Here is a 22,962-nt window from a genome sequence, read left to right on the forward strand (position 1 = left end):
CACGACCTTTTGAAGGGACAAAGTTCTTTTGTACATATTTATTCATGAATTCAGATAATGATGCCAAGTCCAATCCTTCATTCTTATTGCACCTGAAATTCCAGCTGATTTTCTGAACCACTGTAGGGCATATGCAAAAGGAACATCCCCTGCTGAAACAGCTGCATGGCTGTTTCCTTTGTTGCTTGGAGAAGGGAAGGGTAGAAAGGGGAATGAAATGTTGTCTAAAGTGAACATCCATTTCTTTAGCCAGTCTCATATGCTTCAGGTTAAAGCTCAAAATTGGATACGGCCAGATTCTACCACTGTTTCAGACAATGAGCAATGTATTATTGCAGAAGTAAGTAGTAGTGTTGCATGAGAAGTAATTCACCCTGGAAAACAATGCTACTCCTCCCAGAGGGAAATGCTACTCAGAAGGACTGGGGTGCCTAAATTAGATAGCAATGCCAAGTCTGTAATCCCTTGCACAGCTTAAATTACCTAGAATCACACTAGAGCTGTATATTTTGCTATTATATTCAGCAATTTGCTGAAAAACACAGCTAGGAAGGAAGGAAAGAAGTTGGAGATGTGAGAAAAAGGCACATACTGCCCTCTTCAAGAGGTCTGGAAAAGCAGTGCTGAAGAGCTTCACCTGCACCTTCTTGTACCTGGTATTTTCCCACGGCATCTGGGGGAAGAAGCAGCCCCAGGTGCCTCTCTGTGTCACGCATTGAATGACCAACACTGCCCCACTGGAGGGAGGGCATGAGCACAAAAAATTGTTTGCTTTGAAGGACATCCTGTTACTTTATTCTTATAAAAAATTAGAGCCAAATGTTTACATGCTACCTGAAAGGATACAAGACCTTCTTGGCCCAGAAGGAGGGACCTCACTTTGTGCCTTGCCTCTACGCTGTGAGTGCCAAGCAGCAGCAAGGAGAGCCTCTGCTTACAGAGATGAGCATCTCGGTGGGCTTGGCAGTGAGCACGTAATCAGTGCTGATAATACAGCTGATGTATTTCTGTCTTGGATTGTGTGCAATCACATAAGCTGCACAGGTAGAGCGTGCTTAACATCTTTGGGTGGCATTGGATCTAGTCCACGTGTTTTAGCAGAGGGAGTCTGATACCCGTTATTTATGGCATATAAGAACTGGGCAGCGCACGCATAGTGAGTGCTGTGTATTTAGACGCATTAGATATAGGGCAAGTGCACATCCCTCTGGCAGTGCTTTAACTCTCAGGCAAAACTATTGAGAACTGATGTGTAAATACACAGTTGGTGTGCCAAGATTTTCCAGACTCAACAGTAGCTTGATCAGAGTGGTATATCCAGAAATCCCAGACAGCAGGGTGGGGAAGGAACATGTTTAGAAAGTCTAGATATGCCAGATATGCCATCTTTTTAGTCCTACCATGGAGGTAAAAAGCAAATGTTCACAAAAATGCCTTAATACACTTTAAAGAAAAGCTCTTTGCAAGCAGACTGTACAATATCTTCAGACTTGTCTATTAAAATTCTACTGAATGTTTAATTTTCACTAATGCAAATTAATTTAGAATTTCTCAATATTGTCTCATATTAATTTATTCAAGATAAATGTTCATCCTCATTAAAAGCAGTTACAATTTAAGTATGAAGAATATCGCTCAGCTTGCTTTGATTCCATGCATATGTAGCATACAGCATTTTGCATATCACTAGTTAATGCCGAGGCTTGCAGGTGTATACAAAACTCATACCTGGATGACACATCACTTGTGGGTATTTGGAATACATTTTAAGCATTTTTTCACAAAAGTCTGTATTTGTCTTCGTAACAGCTCAAAACCGTCCAGTTTATTATGCCAGCAAATGCAGTCTGGTATTTGAATAAAAGGAATTTATTGAGTATTTTACTGGCTTTTCTACTGAATGCGATGTTGTCCTCTGCTGGATGTCTGAAAGATATTGTATATCACTATCACAATTTTCTTTCACTAAAATACCAGAAGCCTGACTTCTGCAGCTAGAAAGGAGGAGGAGAAAGGCAGCAGTCTCCTGGGCCGCATTAGGGCAGTTCCAGCAGGTCAAAAGAGGTGACCCTTCCCCTCTGCTCAGCACTGGAGGGGCCACATCTGGACTACTGTGTCCAGTTCTGGGCTCCTCAGTACAGCAAAGATGTGGACGTACTAGAACGAGTCCAACAAAGGGCCATGAAGATGGTTGAGGACTTGGAGCATCTGACATGCAAGGAGAGGCAGAGAGAGCCTGGGAAAAACAAAGATCTCATTAGTTGCCCTAGGTGTTCCAGGGTGTGAATAGGGTGGGGTGCAGTTACTTTGCCAAGAAACCTAAGCTTCTTTCAGACATACTATAAAAGCATCTGGGAATTAGTTTGTGAACAATACCAAGACTTATCAGCTCTTTTTACAGCTTCTTCCCTTTAAAATGCTTCCAATGAGGCAATTTCTCTTCTTCGCATAGATCCTGTCACATAAGGAATCTGGTTCTGCCACTCTTGTCACGTGCAACAATTCTGCCTTCTATATTCAACCTCATTGAGTTCAGTGATTTTTATTCATGGGAGTGGAAGTGGCAGATTTTATGAACCTTGTAAATATATTAGTAGCAGAGATGTCTCCGGTATCTTTTCCTCAGGCACATGAGCCGACATCGTATCCTATCAGAGAAAGGAGAACTAGCCTGGCTGTTCAGTTTATGTGACGCAGAGGGACAGTACCATTTGCATTCAGTTCTTGGCACAGAAGAGAGTCTGTGATGCTGTGCTGTAAGGAAAGGACACCCGGTCTTGCTAATGAAAGCAGAGGGGAGGGAGGATGCATGAAGTAATGTCCTAGTAAAAGGCTCATGTTCAGCGTTTAAGACTTATTAAATATTGTGATTCCCTTATACTGTACAGATGACCACAGTGATTTTGTACTGTTTGCTAATACAAGTTTGACAAAGCTATAATGCCACCATGATCCTTGAGGGACCTGGTTATCATTCCCAGACTTTACTGCTCAAGAAGACTTCATTTGAGAGGGGAAAGCTATTTTCAGCTGAACACAGACCACAATCCTGTGCCTGAAGAGAATACACATGTATTTAAATAATAAGATATTTGCTTTGCAAAAGATTGGCATAAGCTTTTGCACAGACCTGTTAGCTTAAAGGCTTATCTCTTTTAATGCGAAGAAGTATTTCCAGTGTGTTCTCACTGAAGGCCTGCTCAGGAGCAGCTGCTTCTGCAGCACTCCATGTGTGCATAAGCCCTTGGTGAGATGGCATTTTCTGTTTGGCTGATCAACATGCACATGTTTTATATATCCAGCCTTTGTGCCTGAGAAGATAAGAAGAATCTTCTCCCTGCATTCTTCTTTAAATGCCAAAAGCTCTTTTGTTTAAATACAATGTGTCAAACAAACTCTTATCTACCACCCTCTTCCCAATAAGAAGCCGCTGTTTAGTCTTGCTGTCTCTTCACTTAACATGTCTGATGCTTTTCCTACCTCTCCTAAGACTGCCCAAGTGTTTTCCTAACATTTTTTTCACTTTGATGCACCTGTACGATGTTAACTTTCAACTCCTTGACACCATATTAAAACTGATAGTCTCCTATGAGAGTTTTCTTGCTTCTGCTTCGTGTATTAGTGGCAGGTTGTTGCTGGGCTTTTATGTTTAGTTTTCCTTCTTCCTTTTTTTTAGTGTGGAGGAACACTTTTAAGTGTTCATGTACTTTGCAATAGTACATCTCTTCGACGAGCTTCCTCTGTCTCTTTTCTTGGGTTGTTGTGTTTTCTAAGCTAGCCAACTCTTCCTCGGGGGTTGATAAACCGTGCAGATCTGATCGAAGTGCCCCTTGTCAGCTGCTGGCAGGCTGGGTGGGAGGAGGGATTGCCCTGCCCTTGCCTTGCTGCTGTGGCTCTTGCCCCAGCCTGCTGCTGCCAGCCACCGGCAAAGAGCGGCTACCAGGGTGGATAGCTCAGCCCAGCAGTTTTTATGTTCACATGTAGCTTTAAATTCCTCATGTGCTTTAAGACTTGGGAGTATGTGGAAATGGCTACATGTTGTCTTGAGGGTCTGATTTGAGGTACAAGTGCCTTATCCCCTTGCTCTCCGCAATGCTGTCCCCTGGCTCTGGGCACAGTAGCCCCAGCAGTCAGCAGCTCAGGCCAGCCTCAGAAAGCCAAAGTGCTTGCTTCGCTCTTCCTAGAGTGGACTCAGATGTTGCAGTCTGTCTTTCTTGCAAATATACCAGCCCCTCTGTAATGCCCCGGGTCCTCATGGTGCAGCAAAAGCGCCTGAGACCCATACTCAGGCCATTAGCCCATGGGGTGCTGTAGCTACATTGACAGCAAAAAGATTCTTTCCACCTTGTTCTAGCTACCTGTTCTCCTTAGGTTCAGGGATCCCATCTGTTAGTATTTTGGGTCCTAACATTGTATGAAGGGAGAGGTAGAAATAGTCTTTCTTTCTGAAATAAAGCTTTTCTCCAGCCTGCAAGGCTAGGTTTGTACTACAGCTATTTGTCCTGCCATACCTGCCACAGTCCCTTCCTGCAAACGAATGCACAAGCAGTTCATGCAATTTCCCAAAGAATGGTTTGCATAAGAAATTGAGAAACATTAAAGATTTTATTTCATTGCAGTTTCTTTTCTGAAGAGTTTTGCTAGAAATGAATCAGTTAAAAAATGTAAAAATGATCATATTTTTTCTAGATAAACTTGTTACGTAAATTGAGCCATATTTTAAGTGGGTATAAATGCCTTGTAACAAATCTTTATATGATTCTGCCTCCATACCTCGTATAAGAAATTGAGAAACATTAAAGATTTTATTTCATTGCAGTTTCTTTTCTGAAGAGTTTTGCTAGAAATGAATCAGTTAAAAAATGTAAAAATGATCATATTTTTTCTAGATAAACTTGTTACGTAAATTGAGCCATATTTTAAGTGGGTATAAATGCCTTGTAACAAATCTTTATATGATTCTGCCTCCATACCTCGTCCTCTGAACCCCATTTTGAGTGACTGTGCTCCCACCAGGAGCAGCCCTATCCAGCTGGTGCAGTCTGGCAGGTCCAGCCGCTATCTAGGGCAGCACTGCACTTTGCACCACACAAATTGTTCTTAAAATGCCTCATAGCCCATTGTGTCTCATCTGTAGTACAGAAAATTAGGTCCAAAATGAGTTTCGGGACAGATCTACAAGCATATTCAGATTATTAAATCGTGTTGAAAACATCCTATTGGGTGTTAGGAGCCCAAATGCCTCTGTGCATATAGGCTGCAGGCACTTCAAACTTAAATAGAACAGAGCCCAGCAAGTGTTCTGGTGTCCAACATCACTGCAAATATGAAATGGCAGTGGGAAAGGTGGTATCAAGCCGGGATCTTTCTTCAAAAATTAAATGGAAGGAAATATCAGACCTTTTTCAGATGCCAGCTCTTTGCACTTTGTATATGAAGGCTCAACATGAGATCTGAAAAAGGCAACGTGCTCATCCTGGAGCCACCGAGGTAGGGTGAGAGAAACGTAAAAAAGAACGTATCATCTTGAACCTCATGTCCTTCGGTAGTGGGATCAGGAGGTCGACAGCTCACAACACCCTGCTGATGGGGGCAGGCAACATGCCCTGGTCTGAAAAAGTAACTGAACAGCTTGGGTTTGGGAAATGCAGGGTTTTTACCATTGTGCATCAACAGTTAAAGTACTTTCACTAGGTCCAGTCTTGTTTTCTATTTGAGGGGGCCCAAATCTACATCTTCTGCTTCCCAGGAAAACCTGCTAGCTGCCAGAGTAAAGGCTGCCCTGAGCAAGAACGTCTTTGCTTTCCCTCCATACCTGTCAGGTGTAGAGGAAAGTGCTTTCTCCCACCAGCAAAAAGCACTTTATTATGCACTTTATTAGGCTGGAAAGAAAGATGGCCCAAGTAATTTTTCACAGATTACAGATCGTAAGGAAGGGGAGATCCAAGAATCCAATCCCTGCTTGAAAGGAATGGTTGTTGGCAGCTTTCCTAATGACTTCCTTGTGTGTAGGCCCTGTAAGCTCTTATGCCTTGATACCTAAGAAAGCCGAAGAAGTGACTGCTGATACCTGCTTGCAGCTCTGTGAAGACTGTTACCTTTCCTGGGAAAGGGTGCCATTCCCCCTATGCAACAGAGAGATTGCTGCAGAGGTCAGTCCTTATAGATGTCTATTATGTGACAGTTTAGGACAGTGTTTGGTAAAGCACAGGTCCACTTCGCAACGGCTGTACTCCTGGCTGCAAACATGCAGACAAGGACAAGAATCTCACTTCTGCCTATTCCTCAGAAATACGATCACTCCTGTAGGAAAGGCACTGAAAACTGCACATCTCGCAGAACTGAGGAGCTGCCCTGCCTAAAACGAGCCTGGATGACCTTGGGTGTGAGCAGAGTAGACTCATGACGGGACTGTGGTGCTTCCCCATCAGTTCCACAGTGCTGTGGGGGAGGGGCAGGGTTCAGTGCTACTGCTCAAGCTCTGAGGATGGACAGGCTCTTTCCTGGTGGATTTTTATTCTCACGTTCTTTGTTTATCATGTACTGCATTTCATTTCTAACTTCCCCTCCTTCCCTCCCAGATGTTGCTTGTTTCAATCCCCTTAGGCTTGGTATTTGCAAGTGTGTGCAGAAGTTCAACTTCCTGGCTTTCCAGAGCTGCAGCCAGTTGTGTTTATGCCTTCTCCTAACAGCACCTCTGTCAAACAGAAAATGGCCCTGCTTAATACCAAGCAGTCCTCAGCAAAGAGATTACATGGGTCAAAGGCATGAGAACAGGACTGCAAACCCTATACTAAAGCTGAGTAAGAAACCCGCTCTGGGCCAAACCCTGCTTTGGTACTTGTCAACTTTTGCTAGCTCTGACTACCACACAGACTCCTCCAGTGCTTTCCCATCCTTCTCCAGAGACATTCTACCATAACGGCATGGCCTTCTCTTGATACTTTTCCCCCTCCTTACATTCTGATACCCACGTTTTCTTACTAGGATTCACCTCTTCTGTTTCGATATCTGGCTCTGCTCTTACTCCTTTACACCATCCCATGTTTTGTCTAAACTTTTAAACGTGCCTCAACCTCCAAAGCACAATTGCTGGCCAGTTTCTAAAGCCTGAACAGTTGACACTCTGGATTAGAAAAAAGTGCCTGAAATACATAAATGCCCAAAGCTGTATTAAGAAAGATGGTTCTTTTTCAAAATACACATTTCCTAATATTGTCATAAGTTCAGGTAAGGAGATAGTTGCTTTTTAAAAACCTGTTTTATGAATATGACCTTGTGTGCAGCAGCTCACAGTTTATAAGTATTTTTTCCCTGTTTGTATTAATGGCTCTTTTTGTTTTCTCAAAGCGCACCTTAGGTTAAATCTAAGTAAACCACAGAAAAGGTCAAAAATTTTTTTCAAACTTTTCTGGAGCACAACTAACTTAATATTTCAACAGCTGGCAGCTGTAGTAATTACTTTTAAATTACACCCAAAGTCTGTTGGAATCTAATTACTCTGATCTATGAACCAGGTAATTAAGGTAAAAACTCCCACATTTTCTTAGCCCTCATTAAAGTATTTCCTTTGAAAATTGTTAGCTAATGATGGTACATTAAGAGTTTATCCATAAAATGACGATGAATAATTAAAACCTTTGTCCTGGGACATTAAAGGACAGAATAGCGTTTAACTGCTCAATGTCTTGACAATTATTTCTTAATTTGCAGTGCAAATATCATGCAAGTTTGGGGAGAAAGGACCAATCAAACTGGGAAAGCGGCATGGAAAGACACAAATAATTTTCTTTTCCTTTGTTTACTTGGTACCTGGCTAATAATTCTGGAGGTGTGAGGACTCCCGAAGAGCTGATATTTCTCCAGCTGCTTGGAGCTGGACTAGCAGCACACAAACACACTGGGGGCTTGTGCCCAGTGTGTGCACAATGGCTGGTCATTTCCTATGGAAAACACTGCTGGGTTTAGCAGCCGTGCTCTCTGGCACCATGCTCCTGCCTCAGCAGGAGGGTGGGCTTACGATCAGCCTCAGAAGGTGCCTGGTGGAAGGTCTCTACTGGAAGGATCCCTTGCTCAGCTGCTACCAAGGCTGCAAGAGCTGCTTTCAGCCACTCTGGTGCTGGGGGAAAAGCTGGGAGACCAAACCTCACCCCTAACACCTGTGGAAAACCTCTGGCTGCTGAACATGTGTCAGGAAGGCTATCACCACACATGAATGTAGTATGTGAGCACAACAGAGTGAATCTCTGTGCTCCAGAGAGAAAAGTGACTGGCACCTGCATCCCTCCTTCCAAGTGAGGAGTATTGGACAGGGTTACCAACTGAGATGCTAGGTGAATGCATCCCTTCCTCAATAATCAAATCTAAAACACGACAGGCTGCAACAAGAAGGGTTAGATGTGAGGGAATGGGAAAGCAACTTGTGGCTCTATGGGCTACATAATCCCATAAATCAATAGAGAGATCAATGTTTTCTTGAGGTAAGTGAAATGAATCAAATACCAGAAATTGCTGTTGGCCATGTAGGAGCTACTACAGATTAAGCTCATTTGCTTCAGGACTTCTCAGGACTGGCTCCACAGTACCGCATGGGGCACTCACTTGCAAAGCAGCATATCTAGGGGATCCATCTGTACTCATGTATTTAATCTGATAAGCCTGAAAGTTTCAAATTTGATTGCAGCTGATCTACAAAATAACAACTTCGGTGGGTAGCACTCGAGGCACTGGTTTTGGATCATTACTTCAAAGAAAAGTTTCGGATGATCGTCTGTTAGACTATTAAGGAACTGACTACCACATATCTGCTGGAACCCCTGTATACAGACTGAAACAGAATATAAATTGCCTTTATTTAATTTTGTCTCTAATAATGATACATTATTTATAAAGTTGAAAAAAAGTAATAAAGTAACATTTTCTGTAAGACATTTTATTTATAAGGAAATGAGATAAACAAATGAACTAATTAGGAAAATAAAGGATAAAAATATTGATTCAATAACAGAGATGTGCACATGGCTACTCAGGAAATCCTGCTGTAAGAAATTACCAAGGCCAGATTTCCAGACACATATCTTCTAAAAGATTAAATCAATCAGTGTTGGAACTGCTTTTTCTCAAGAAAGTGGGTGCTGTCAAATATGCTCCTTTCAAATCATTTTATATTCCCACTGGGTCAAAATTCTGGCTTGAGACCAAGTCTTCAATCAGTTTTCGGCCCATTTTTCTTCCTGCTTCAGTAGACATTACCTTTTGCCAGAGCTTCAGCAGCAATCCTCCTTGGAAAGAAACACAACGTGACATTGTCAAATTAACATGGAGCACACGTAGCTCGCAGCACACAAGGGATGAAGTGTGCGTCTGGCAACAAACACCCACCACTCTTCTGTGGACAGTGAAATGTAGACAAAGCTGGAGCGTGCGGATGGGGTAATAATTGCCTACAACTGTGTCGGGAGACAAAGGCCATTCATTCAGCTCAGGATCCTTTGTACTGATAGACAACTGGGCTTGTTCCCTTGTCACCAGTGATTGAAGTCAAAGTGATTGAAGATGCATGTTAAGGTCTTGTTCTGCAATTGCACATAGCTTCACCGCTTATGAAGCAGTGGCCTGGCAGCGATAATCATGCATGTCTTTGTTTTTGCTCTAAAGAAACCAAAAATTTGCACTACTACCAGCTAAGGCCTCGAGCTAAAGAAGCAAGTGATCCTAATACTTTCATCCAGATCATGAGCAGTGGTTCTCTAGGATGCATGCCTGATCAGTCCGACATTAGTACCAGTTTGCAGGATAGTCATCTCCTGCTTCCTGCTCCTTTCAGTGCTGATATTTATGGTGGATAAATGCTTCACAAAGGAAATCTGAGCGTAAAAAAAAGTTTACTAGAAAACCAAGAGGGGTTTATTCTCCTGCAAAACATGCTTTTGTATAAAACTGGCAACAGTGAAGAATTGAATTTGCACAGTATTGTACAAGGGAGATGAGGCGTTCAGAGGAGAAGGCAGCAAACAGTCCTCTTGCCTGGGAGGACTGCAAGAGGAGCACAGGAAAGGTCTCAAATAACAAGGCCTCTGCTGTTCTGCCTTTGGGTATCAGTGAGGGGCTGAGCATAAAAAGCAAAGCCTGTGACAATCCACGAGTCAAGAAGCTTCAGAGGTAGCAGAGCACTCTCAATACAGGTCCCTGGCAGAGGCAGCTAAAGGAAAATAAAGGCAGCTAGAGGAAAATAAAGAGTAATCAAGAAATCAAATCTCACTTTGGGTTGGACAAGGTCCTGTCCTGAGAGGTACTGAAACCCTCTATCTGCAGCTGAAGTTTGAAGCACAAGAATAGGACTCCACATCTCACAAGGTGCATTTAAAAGTTTGAGGGATCCGACTCTACAAAACCTGTATGCCACAATTTGTCATCTGAGTTTTGTAGCAAGTATTTCAGGTCCCCTCTCAGGCTGTTGGATCCAGACACAAATCAAATTTAGTTTAAAGCTCCTTTGCTGATCTGCAAAGCAGTCATCATGTTGAGTTAGCTGGCATTTAACCCTCAGCTGAATGCAGAGCCCATTGCTTCCAAGCAGATCAGGCAAATCTCCCACCTGCAAAGCAAGGGATTTCAGCTAAGGACTGCATTGTGGCTGCATCTTCATGAAACTGCTGCATCCTTCTCTTTGCTTCCCTCTACCGCCTTCAGCATCCATGTCTCTCTCCCTCCAGTGCTACCCTCATCTGCTCTGCAGCCCTTATGCTCTGCTCCCTCCTTGCCGGTCGTGCTTTTCCTTGCTGTGCCTCCTCCTCTACTGGAGGTAGGTGAAGAAACCCTGAATTGTGGCATAGGCTCCCAGGCACGGGATGGAGCTGTCAGGGTCCTTATTCAGAGTATGAGGCACCCCTCATGCTGTGTGGAAGGAGTGAGGGAAGCATCCTGTGATGTGTGGGTGCTCTTTTGTAACACCAAATAGCTTCATTACATGTCTTTTTTCAGCTACAGATACAAGTAGTGAGAGAATTTTCCCTGAAATGTATGGACAGAAGAAGAGGATCACAAAAAAAAAATGTCATTGCTGGATATTAGGTTTTCAGTGTGTTTTTATATTATATTTTCTTTTAAAGATTAAAAAGAACTTTCCTTCACAGAGGACAAACAAAAGTATACAACCCAGCAATACCGACGAATGAACTGAAACCTCAGACGGGTGTAATTCTGTGTCTGACCACTGGATGGTGATGCACACCTTATTTTAGTGAAAGGCCAGCATTGGCTAAGGAGAGAGTTTTGCTGGGACGGATGATGTTTTGCCAGGACGATCTGAATATTCCCTGTTAGACCAAAGATTGAGACAAACCCAAAAACAAACACCAAAACCAGAACAATTGTGGCCACACAAACTGTTACTCATGATCATTTGCCCATTTTTTTTAACGACCTCAACTGATTTAATAACTTCATTTGAAGATTTAATGATTTCAGATGTGACTAGAAAAACACAAACTAGCCTTTGTGGTTCTAAAGTTCCTGTGAAAAGTGGAGGGTAAAAAAGCAAGACCGTCTGCTCTAATGCATGATGCAGTTGCCTCATGTGAAATCCTCACTGCATATCATCAGTGTTATCCCGTCACTGCATTTACTCTCTGGTGTGTTGTTTACTTACAGTTGTATTTTTAGCTGAATTGTTTTGCTGTTAGTCTCTAGGAATTGTTTATACTATTGTATACATATATATAAAAAATCATTGTGTTCGTATGGAGAAAGTTATAGAAAGAGAGAACAAGATATTAAATATCTGTGGGCCACGGACATTTGTAGGTTGGTCTCGTACCTGTTAACTGATTTGCTTGGTGAAGAACTCTCAGTGAAAGCAGGACTCTATTCTGCTGTGGACTGAAGTCACTAATGGACGGGAGGACATCCCCTTCAATGAGCATCCTCTGGGGCAGGAAAGCCTGAAAGTTGTTTGTAGTCTGTAAATCTGTAGAGAAGTGTGTGGCTGCAATGAAATCTACAGCATTAGCCCAGTCTTCACCAAAATTTGCTTCTGAATCAGAAAGATATTTTAATCTGAAAGAGATAAAAAGAAAAATGTAACAGATGATAATTGAAATCCATCGTAGAACACATTATCATTTATCCCAAATGTGTTCTGTTCAGTGTAAAATCCTGAGCAGTCTCAGTGTCACAGTGACTTAAAGCCTACTTAGCATTTTATACGTAATTTCTCATGGCATCACTGCCTCTGCCCAGACTAGACATAGCCACAGCTCCCAGAGAGGAATCAACATCTCAAGTTAAGCCCACAGCATGCCCACCCAAGGCAGCCTGGACAGCCATCTCTCACCAGTCGTTCCGTGTGCTCTGAGAGAGTGGAAGGAAGAGAAGAGCCTAAAGAGCAGAGGCCTAAAGTAAGAAAGCTTACATAGACTTTGTTGGGATACTATCCTTCCAAAGAGGCATGCAGGTGGGAACATCCTCCTTGGCCACATCTCTCATCCCCTTACCTGTCCTGGAATTTCGGCAGCGCGTAAGCAATGGAAGCAACATGCGCCCTCCACATGAGATGGAGGGCATCATCCAGTGTGAAGGAGGAGAAGGTTGCATGGCTCATGTCTTTGTGTTCTGTAGACAACAGATACTGCAGGAACAGGGAGGAAAAAAGGCAGAAAAAAAGAGGGAGATAGGGTTTTACCCACAAAAACTAGGTATTCTGTCACAACAATTCAATGGACTTTTGTACCTGAGTGCCATGGCAGCTTTCACGCCAAATTACTGAATTCCTTGAAAAACTGTTTACACTCTTTCGAGATTTCTGAGGATTTTCAGAAAATAAGAAAATGAGCCTTAATGGTTAGCATTATGGCTATTTGAGGACTAGATCTTTTAGAATAACTCCTGAAACATACTGCTTAGGAAAAAGAATCTTAAGAAAAAAAATCCAGTCTTGGTTCTAAGACCTCTACCTCAACTCACAGTTTCCAAGAGGTACTTATGGTTTAAAGTCTCTGATCATTATCAATTATTTGACTACTAACAAAAATGTTGTATATAGAAGTCTATCTATAAAAATAGTTATTGAATCTATGAAGTAGGAAATATTGTCATCTTTGGAATTAGGGAACAGCTGAATGAGGAGGAAAGAGAATATGTACTTGCACAAGTAAGTGTCCTTCTGAATGAAGTTTTAGCATTTTCAGTTTTATAGGTTTTCAGAGGAATAAATGAACCCTATAAAACCAAAGTAAGGCCAGTTCTCAAGGGTAATATTTTCTCCCACATGCTTATTTTGCATTGCTAACATAAGCAGTATAGAAAACATGAAAATATAACTGTTAACAAAATAATCTCTTGGGATGGACTGCAAAATACAGAATTATTTTAAAGGATGGAAAAAAATCCATAATGTAAAAATCCTGACCTTCCTATCTGTGACTCACCTTATGTCATGTTTTCATTTTTCCTGATTGTTACTTTTATATCAAGGTGTTACTGAAAGCAAACCAAGCTCGCTGAATCTTACAATTAATAATAATAGTTTCTTGAAGTAATATTCTGGTATTGTTTCCTATGAAATATGAAAAAAAAAAAAAGTGAAATTAATTACTTCAAAATAGGTCTTCCACTCTTCCATGAGCTTGGGAATGCGAGACCGGCAGTCAGCAACACTATAGCAGAAATCAGCTCTTCGCTCCTCTGGTGGCAATATTTCTATCTCATGCTGCAGCTGCCCAAAGAGGCCAGCCTCAACGGCCCCCAGAAAGGGTATGACAGACAGGTAGTAATTCATACCTGTAGCAAGAATTAAAAAGGAGGAGGTGTTAACCAGAAGCATACGAAAAATTCCCGCATAGAACAAGGAACACTTTCCCATAGCAAATGCAACACCTTCAAATTGCCACTGATGCAACTGAATTGAGCAGCGGGACATATGCACTGAAATGCACTAGTGATGACTATATTGATTAAGATATGATTTGTAGTATTGATTTATATATTGTCTTTTAATAGACTTGCATGAGCTGACAGTATGCTATACTGTGTAGGAAAGGACAAATGACTGAAAAAAAGTTAAATCTTTAAAGGTTGTCATGGACCGGACATCAAAAGTCTCTCAAATATTAGTTGCAAACGAAGTACAGAAAGACTAAGGGGTACTCGATGAATAGTGTTTTCATTAAAAAAAAACCAAACCCAAACAAACACCTCTTCTAGGAATCCTAGGCATATAAGAAAGGAAAAGGCAAATAAGAGTGATATTTTACTGAAAAATAATAATTTTGCTTTCAAAAAGATTTCACTCATTGAAAACTCCTTGGAAATTACCTCAGTTTGTTGAGGTTTATTTTGGTATCACTGGTTTGCTTTGGTCTGATCCATAAGCTGGAGCAGTCAGACCCAGCACATAGGAAACCCAAGTTCAGTTCTCACCTGTGGCAGACCACATGTGCAGTGAGAGTGCCCAGAGGGCTACTTGGTATTCCTCATTTGAAAGGAGGATTTTTAATTCTCCTAATTGTGTCCTCTTTGTAGAAAGAAAGTTTAATAGCTTTCAGGGAAGAAGAGCCTGGAGACTAGCTGTCCCCTCCTCTTGCCTGAGTACTCCTGAGCTGTTGCACTGTCATTTGCTTGTGCTTGGTCGCAGGGCCATGGTCTGCCTAGGTATTTTGTACACAGTCTCCACAGTAAGGACCAAAACCACCAAACCTGACCACCTACACCATATATACCTGTCCTACTCATAGGAAACCATTGTTCAACCTCCTGTATGTTGGCCTGGCTGGGAATTCAGGAGGGAATGTATGGCCAGTCAGGAGAGACAAGGAAAAGTTCTAAGAGACAAGAACACAGTGTCACACTGTGAGTCATTGTTAAGCTGGGTCTTGCTTCTTATTCACTATTTTCATAAGAAGTGCTGAAACCTGGATTTCACATCAGAAAGTACTCACATTTTTTCAAACAGAATTGCATACATTACATATTTATACCTGCCTGGGGGGACTCAGAGGGCAGAAAACAATGCAGGAAAGGACCTATACTGAATATTATCCTAGGCCAAAAGGACTGAACTTCTTAAGCAGGGAGTGTCTCATACACCTTGGGGCATATTAAACTTGAATTTCTAGTTTAAGCTCATTCCTTGCTTCATACACCCCCTCATGCCAGAGAGGGCTGTCATGAAGGCGAGCCAAAATCACTTGCATCCTCTGTACAGTAAGAGATGTTTCAGTGCAGTCTGAAAGCCTTTTGCATGTTCTTGCTGCAATCGGGTAAGTCAAGGCAGAGTTTATACATTTTTTGGAGGCAACAAAATTGGTACCATGCAAATATGCAGTGTTTAGAAGTAAGTGAAGGGCAAGAAGGCAAACACTGAGAAAGTGGTGGTTTGTCTTCCAGAAACCTGCCTGCACGTACCTATGCTATGACCCTTGTTACTTGTCACTGTATGGGACACCTTCCCACAGAGCACCTAGTGCTAGTCTCCCACAGAGACAGGAAACTGAAGTTGGAGTAAGTATCCCAGTGAGGTTTGGTTTTACTCTAAATTTACATTTTAAATTTACTCTACGCTTACCCCTTTGTTCACTGAAAGAGATATACATTTAATTGCTGGCTGCCAGCCAGAAACATCATTCAAAGGGCCTCTACAACAAAGCGCTGTTGTGGCAGGGAAGGGACAGAGCCGTTCGCCACAGCGGAAGGGGGACAGCAGGGAAGCTGGGCAAGAGAGGGGCAAGAAGTGGTGGAAGGAAAATGTGCTACAGGAAAAAGAATGTGAGGCTTTCCCTTCCCTAGGAAGGGAAAGAATATTTCAACTGGAGGACTCACAAGGCTTTTTACCTCCTTAGGAAAAAAGAAACAAAAACAAAACCACATCATTTTGTTGCCTTTAGATATAAGTAGTATTTATAATCTATAGGCTGGTCTTGTCTTTCTATGCACATACACACACACAACCCCGCCCAGTCTGTCTGTTCCATTTCTTTAAAAATAGAAGATAAGCATTCTAAAAAAGTCAGAGTTCCAGATTCAAGAAGAAAAAAAGCTCTAAAAATATTGACCTTAACTCAGATCAGAGAAAAAGTTGGTGGTTTGTTTTGTGGGTTTTGGTTTTTTTTTTTTTTTAAGGTGTTCATTCAGCTATTGAAAAATGGAAACAAAAACATTGTTTGGGGGATGCTATTTGGACTGATTGGGATATCTTATTCAATTTGTGCAGGCAGATTAAATATTTTTGAGTAATCAAATGAGAAAATGTAACAATTAGTTATGTTTCTTCATGGGCCCAGAAAAAAATTGCTTTGTAAGATAAATTCTGTGGAAATCCAGGTATGCACTGTTGTTTGAGGAGTCTGATTCCATATAGGCACTGCCTGTAAAAACACTAGAGGGAAATAGGCTACACGTGTTCTTGCACTTGAGACCAAGAGCTTTAAGTAGCTTTTTCTACTGATGATACAAGTGTTACTCATAGGACTGCCCTGCGTAACAATAAATGGATACCACTGAGCTGCACGTGGCATTCCCAATTCCTTCCTTTCCTCTTCTGCAAAGCTCTTAGCTAGAAGTGGCTAGCTGGTTTTTTCCTTTCTGTGTAAAAGCCTGGTTATAGTCCTGCCACACACCATTGTTTCTCCTATGTTCTTGGCAGTGCACCTACCCTTATGTCCCACAGGAGGGCAAGGTGCTCTTATCACATCTACCAGGAGTGTTGCCAACAGCACATATGGCTGAGTTAGCTCACAGTTGGTCCTTCAGTAGAGTCTGTCACTCTGCCTTTTCTCCGTACTGCCCAGCGCAAAGGTGGTTCCAAATTTGATACCACCATCACTGAGATGGCATGCTTCCTGCAATGCGTATTTCCTTCAGTGTAATGGATAGACCGATCCTCCCGTTACACGTATGATACACATTTTTATAAATAAATTCTTGTGTTGCTCAGGCTAAGAGAAACCATGTATTAATTTGATCCCTCCAGTTCTGTACAGTAACATATGAATGGCTTGAATTATCAAAAGTATCCAGGAATTTTGGGTGCTTCCACTTTTAGGGAGACTGAATTATCTGGATGTGTATTTTCAGAGACATTGAGGAAAACACTGAAAATGTCAGAGGCACTGACATTGGAAATTCAGATCTTTACACTTCTCTCTCTCTGTCTGTATTCAGTTTGTTGCTACTTACTGGAATAATGAAAGAAATTTAACTGAATTTCAACCTACTAGAACTCCAAAGCTGATATTAAAGTGAACAGAAATTGCCTCATAACTCATGTACACCAGGTCAAAGTATTAACAAAGTTTTAGCTGAATACTTGAAAGCCTGCTGGATAAATGTCAGTGTAGTGAAGATAATGAAGTTATTTGGATATCATGGGCACAGAGTATCCCTTTATTTCATTCTCTGTAGCCTACTGACCACAGTGAAGTTGTTGAGATGCAACTGAAGGCAGAAAAGTCCTGTCAGATTTGTATTACCGAGGGTGATGCAAGAACCATGAAGATTCCTGCTTGACAGTCTCACATTAAGTTTTAATTTGAAGTATTAGCATCTAAACTGAACAAACCTGCTCTGGAGCAATTAAAAACTGATTTCTACTAACATCTACCAATACAGATACCCATCATGGTGTTTCCCTTGTGTTTTCACATCCATTTTTTCAGTATAAAAATTTCTAAGGCTGCAAATTTGCATTTTTTTCCTTCCTCAAATAACTTACACAATCAATTAACTTTCATTTACTCACTGACACTTAGGTGTCTTGCTGCAAGCCTTTGATGGAGAATTGTGTAGCACTGGAATTACTCTGTAATACTGAAGTCTAAGGGGAAGAAAGGTTCTAAATTGCCTTCTAGGACATTAATCATAATTTGGAGAACAGTGTAATAGTGTATACTTACAGGACCACCAGCTTCTTACAGATATGCACAGGAGGTCTCCATCTTCATAACCACAGGAAGTCACTCTGGAAGGATCTGCTAATCTGCCTGAATCGAATGAAATAACACACCAAATACTTTTCAATCTTTTTCACAAAAGAAATCCAACAGAGATGAAAAAATATATAGGAGTAAAGCATGCAGAATTTTGCTCAGAGAAGCAGAACAATTACTGTTGTTTTGCTTCATAAACTACTGTTCCTAGAGTAGTTGAATTTCTCAGTCAATACTTCATGCAGCACATAGTAATTTCATTGTGTTTTACAGTTCAATTTACTCCTCACTGTAAATGCATTCTGAGAATTTACAGAACTGTCTGAAAGTAGGACATCACAGTGATACTTTTATGGAGATATAAGTACACATGCACACACGGATATAAACACATGCATAGCTGATTCATTATTTTCAGCAGAGGAAGGGCTGCTAGTGTAGGAGAGCTGCTTAACGAGCAGAATAGCACAAATTAAGTGTGCAACTAATTGTCTCACCTAATTGGGTTGTGTGATACAGAATCCCTTCCAGTTTAATGATGCATACTAACATGGCCTTCCTGTGAAGCTAAGCATGCAAGCATTGTTGTATCTGATTAGCAGGGTTTTCAAGCATCGGTGTTGTAGCAAACGCGGAAGACATTGGACAATTATTCGTGACAGCATGTAAGGCGTATTTTACATTAAGCACATGACGTGAGGAGAAACAGACTAATTTCTGAAAGCATAATGTATATGCACATTATGCTTTAATTAGTCACGTAGTGAGTCAGGAAGTCTGCTTTAAGTGTATGACGTGAAATTACCATGGTCAGGTCCAACAGCTTGAGCTATTCCAGAAGCTCCCAAACTCTGCCCTGCAGTGCACTTAACTCTTTCGTGAGTCAGCTGAACGCCAACATTGTAATTTCTGTCAGATTAGAACTAAACCTCATTACATTCTTTAAAAACCACCCCAAATTTTCTGATACTTTTTACTTGAAGATGTGATGACGAATCATGTGCATATGAATTATCCCAATTATCCTCTCTAGCTGACTGGACAAAGCTTGTGCTTTGGGGCATGCTGGCTGCTCAAGCCTGTATCTTTCAGTAGCAGAGCACTGAGAACATGAACTCGGTGTTGGCAAGGGATACAGTTGAACAGGAATTTTTTAAATGAAAAATTATATTCTTTAATATTTGCAGAAGGATGTTTTTTCCCTGAGTTTCTCCTTTCACACAGGGCATCAGAAATAGGCTGCAGTATTTCACTGGTGTGCAAAGGGGATGTATGGGAAGGATAAAGGAAAATAAGAAAAAGAAGACAAAATGTTGCAGAAGAATTGCACATGAGATTTACCAAATATTGTTAGCCTAGGTGTTTTGGAAAAATCTCAGGCAGTATTGGTGATAATTATAAGATATGTATAAACTACTTGGAGCTGGAAGCACTAACCCTACTCCAGGTTTGTCCTCTCTTCCTATTCCCTGTGCTTAACACAACTGTTATTTCAGTCTTCAGGTCTACCCAAGCTATCTCAGTATCTATATTGACAATGCCTCCCAGCTGTATATCATTAGCTGCTATGTGCAATCTCATCAGCAAGATTTATTTGATAATTTTGTGGCAAGGTTGTGATAAGATTGTTAGTGAAAAAGCTAAATGCAGTTGTTCTCAAGAATGATAATGGAAGAACTCTGAGCATATATTCCATTTACCTGTAAACTTCCCTTGACAACACCCATCACTAAACTCCTTTAGGTGTTGCCTTACCAGATTTGAAATTCTTCTTTTCATTCTTATTTTTTGTAAAGTGTCATTAAAAACTTCCATTCAATGCTTTGACTTTACAAAGGGAGGAAATTTGTTGCTGGACTTCGGTAAAGCATCAATTGTATCATAAAAGAAAACACCCAGTGGGTCTCACACAATATACCTTTGATTCATGTAAGCTACTCTCTCTGTTTAGCTCCATATCTCTAAATAATCTTTCCTCCATACTTTTTCTAATGTGTCATCTACTGATGATGTAAGAGAAATAGACATTTTTGTGACTTTATCCCTTTTTTCGTCCTTCTTAAATATAGGTACAATCTTTCCTGCTCTTTGGACATACAATATCACCTGAATCTTTCCTAAAGTTCTGGCTCCTGGATTTGTACTTCTTATTAATTCTTCGAAGTGTGGGTGGGGACTATTCAGTTTCCTCAATCTGTTTAGGTAGGACTTTCAGTTTAGCTCCATCTCCCAAATGACAATTTCTATTTCCACAGTCTCTTTCCAATCAACCACACGGTCTCAACATCGTCTCTACAGTAAATTTAGGCAAATTACTGATTTCATTTGATGTCCATGAGTAGATTATTGCAAATCTTTGTACCACTTATTAATTAGTAGATTCACATGCTCTTTATGGTTTATATAGACCACATGCATAAAAATATTTCTCAGCAACATGGTTTTCAAGACCAGACAGGATTGTTAATGCAACAATTTTTGCAGTGTTTTCAAGAACCTGCTGACCTGCACCATGAACTCAAATCCAGCTTTTGCTTGCCGAATCTTATTACATTCATACACAAATGGTTCAGTCATTCCTCCCTAATCTAGCCCAGCTGCCTATTTGCATTATGTTTAGCAAGTTGCCAACCTTACTACTATATGCACCAAAATTCTCTTTCCTTCCCCTTATCCACCTAACCTTCAACTTCTCACGTTGTTTTACTGTAAAACTCTTTCCAACAACGTGATATTTCTCCTTCTACTATTTTTTTAACCTTCTGATAACGTATTTTAAAAACGTATCTCCTTGCCTAAGGACCAGTCCTATGACTCTTTGGCAGGCAACAGTAGGTCTTTACCTGTCTGTGCAAACAGGTGTAAATTTTCCTCTCACCCACCGTGTCCCTCATCTCTATTTATGAACTGTCACTGCAACTAGGTAGGCACATCTTCACCTTAGGATGAGGCCACCCTACATAATTAGATTGTTTCCAGCAAGTCACCACTCAAGTGTAGCTATTGCATCCATCTTTGTCTCTGCCACACATTGGGTCAACTCTCCTGCTGTACCAGCCATCATCTTCACCTTCGCTTTTCTTCTCCTATGCATAAAGAAGAAAAAGAGAAAAAAGCCTGCCTAACTCCAACCAAATTCTTCTTGCTGCTCTGTCTTTGCCAACTATGCGCTGTCTTTGCCTGCTTGGATTTTGCTTACTTTACCTCCTTTTCCTCTTTTTGACTTAACAGTTAATTTTCGATTAGATGTGACTAAATGCTGTCAGGCTTCCCTCACCACAAGCTTCAGTGCCTCTGTCCTCTTCCAAACATACAGCTTCAGCCAAACCACCACCTCACGAAACTACAGACTGCAACACAAAGCAAACAACAACCAGACAGGTGCTTTTTCTTATACCTGAATACCACCAGGCACAAGTTCCTGAAAACATCATTGACTACAGTTCCATTCTTCTCATCTCTCCTGGTTACTAGAACAGCACAAGTCAACACTGGCTTTGAACAGAAAGCTTCACTGCATGTTGCATTATCCCAGAGTGGGGGAGAACACGTTCTTCGATAAAGCCCTCGATAAGATATTGCAGCCTTAGCCTCAAAGGACCTTTCACACATGTTTCTGTGTCGGCTTCCCTGGCAGCGCCAACAAGCAAATGACCACCCCAGGTTTTGAGGAATGAGCCATTAAAATTTGGAGATAATTTCAAAAATATAAAACCCACAACCTCCCCCAACTAAGAGATCAAACTTGAATATTTGTAAATAAAATATTTAGAAAATAATGAGGCTACTCCTAAACTGATCAAAAGTGGCAAAACCAAATTCTTAGAGGGAGAATTCTGTATTAGAAATGAAACTCAGGCCACTAATAAAATATCATAACATTAACAACCAAAAAGGCCTATTCGTTAACAATTTAAGGACAGCACTGCAGAGTGCAGGCCCTGAAATCTACCTACTATAAAGTGGAGCAAATGGAAGGACTTTCAGCTGACCGAAATATTGTCCATCTAAACCACAGATCTTCTGGATTCTGACCAATCCTGTGTGAAGCAATACTTTTTTCTATTAGGAAGCTTAATAGCTATCGCTCAGGAAGACAAGGGTGTTCCCTTCATTCAGGATTTCTTTTTCAGATTTGCAGCTTAGCTCAGTATGTCAAAATTTACACCACCTGAAGTTATACTGGGCTCATGAGGCAGAAACCTTGGAAAGAATGATCTAAATTGGGTCTGGTAAACACTTAGCTGTTCCAGCAGCTTAAGGACACAATTCATACCTGTACGAAATTGCCACCCATGCTGCAATGGTAATCCCCAGAGAATATTGCCAAAATTTTGGGATCCAAAGGCAGTAAAATACTTGGCTGAAGAGTTTAGCAAGTTTTTATACACTCCCAGTCGTTCTTGGTAGTTCCAAGCATTGATGACAATTTTGTTGTCCTTCACTAGGAAATCCTGCAGGTTTTCAGGGGCAAGGCTCCACAGAGGGGGATAGACATCTTCTCCGGTGGCATCTGTTTCACTCAGTGTTGCTGCAGTCACTGGACTCAGAGTAACAGTCACTGTAAGAAGAGCGTGTATGCCAAAGTACGGCCACATTGTGAAGGTTTGTGACCCAGGTGTTTGTGGCTGCAGGACTTTTATAATGAAAGGTAAGGGCTGGGCAAAAAAGGGTGACTCAGTCACAGAGGTCTCGTCTCCCTTCCCTCTTTCCCGTGACCCTGACGTGGAGTTGCCAGATCAGCAAGCTGTGAATAATGCTTTTTCCTCTCTGTGGGATATGGGGGGCAGCTGCAGATGTTTGAGGGATAAGTCTGACCAGAAAATATTCAAATCTGTGCTGCCCATGACTCCTGAAAGGCTGGGGTGCTGCAGTCTTGATTGTACAGTCACCTTAACAACCTTTTTGTCCCTGTGTTTCTTACTAGCTGTCATCTTCCCTTTCCCTGCCTGATTCCTTCAGGTAAATAAGGGACAGCAGTGCCACAGACCTCAACCCAAAACAGGCACAGGCATGGTTAGGTTACAGCTGAGGTGCTCTA

The 22,962-nt window shown here is 41.3% G+C and overlaps 1 protein-coding gene across 1 annotated transcript; it reads right to left on the bottom strand.

Moving 5' to 3' along the window:
* Window positions 1-8,884: 8,884 nt before the first annotated feature.
* LOC104504352 (chromosome unknown open reading frame, human C6orf58) lies at window positions 8,885-22,519 on the bottom strand. Its single transcript, XM_010160592.1, has 6 exons — window positions 22,198-22,519; window positions 17,889-17,975; window positions 13,595-13,779; window positions 12,495-12,628; window positions 11,819-12,057; window positions 8,885-9,281 (listed from the first exon to the last, which is right to left on the bottom strand). The coding sequence occupies exons 1-6, from the start codon at window positions 22,517-22,519 to the stop codon at window positions 9,163-9,165; spliced, it is 1,086 nt and encodes a 361-aa protein (XP_010158894.1). The 3' UTR covers window positions 8,885-9,162.
* Between the last annotated feature and the right edge of the window lie 443 nt (window positions 22,520-22,962).

This window comes from Eurypyga helias, unplaced genomic scaffold (genome assembly GCF_000690775.1).
Source record: "Eurypyga helias isolate BGI_N326 unplaced genomic scaffold, ASM69077v1 scaffold5271, whole genome shotgun sequence".
Classification (NCBI taxonomy): domain Eukaryota; kingdom Metazoa; phylum Chordata; class Aves; order Eurypygiformes; family Eurypygidae; genus Eurypyga; species Eurypyga helias.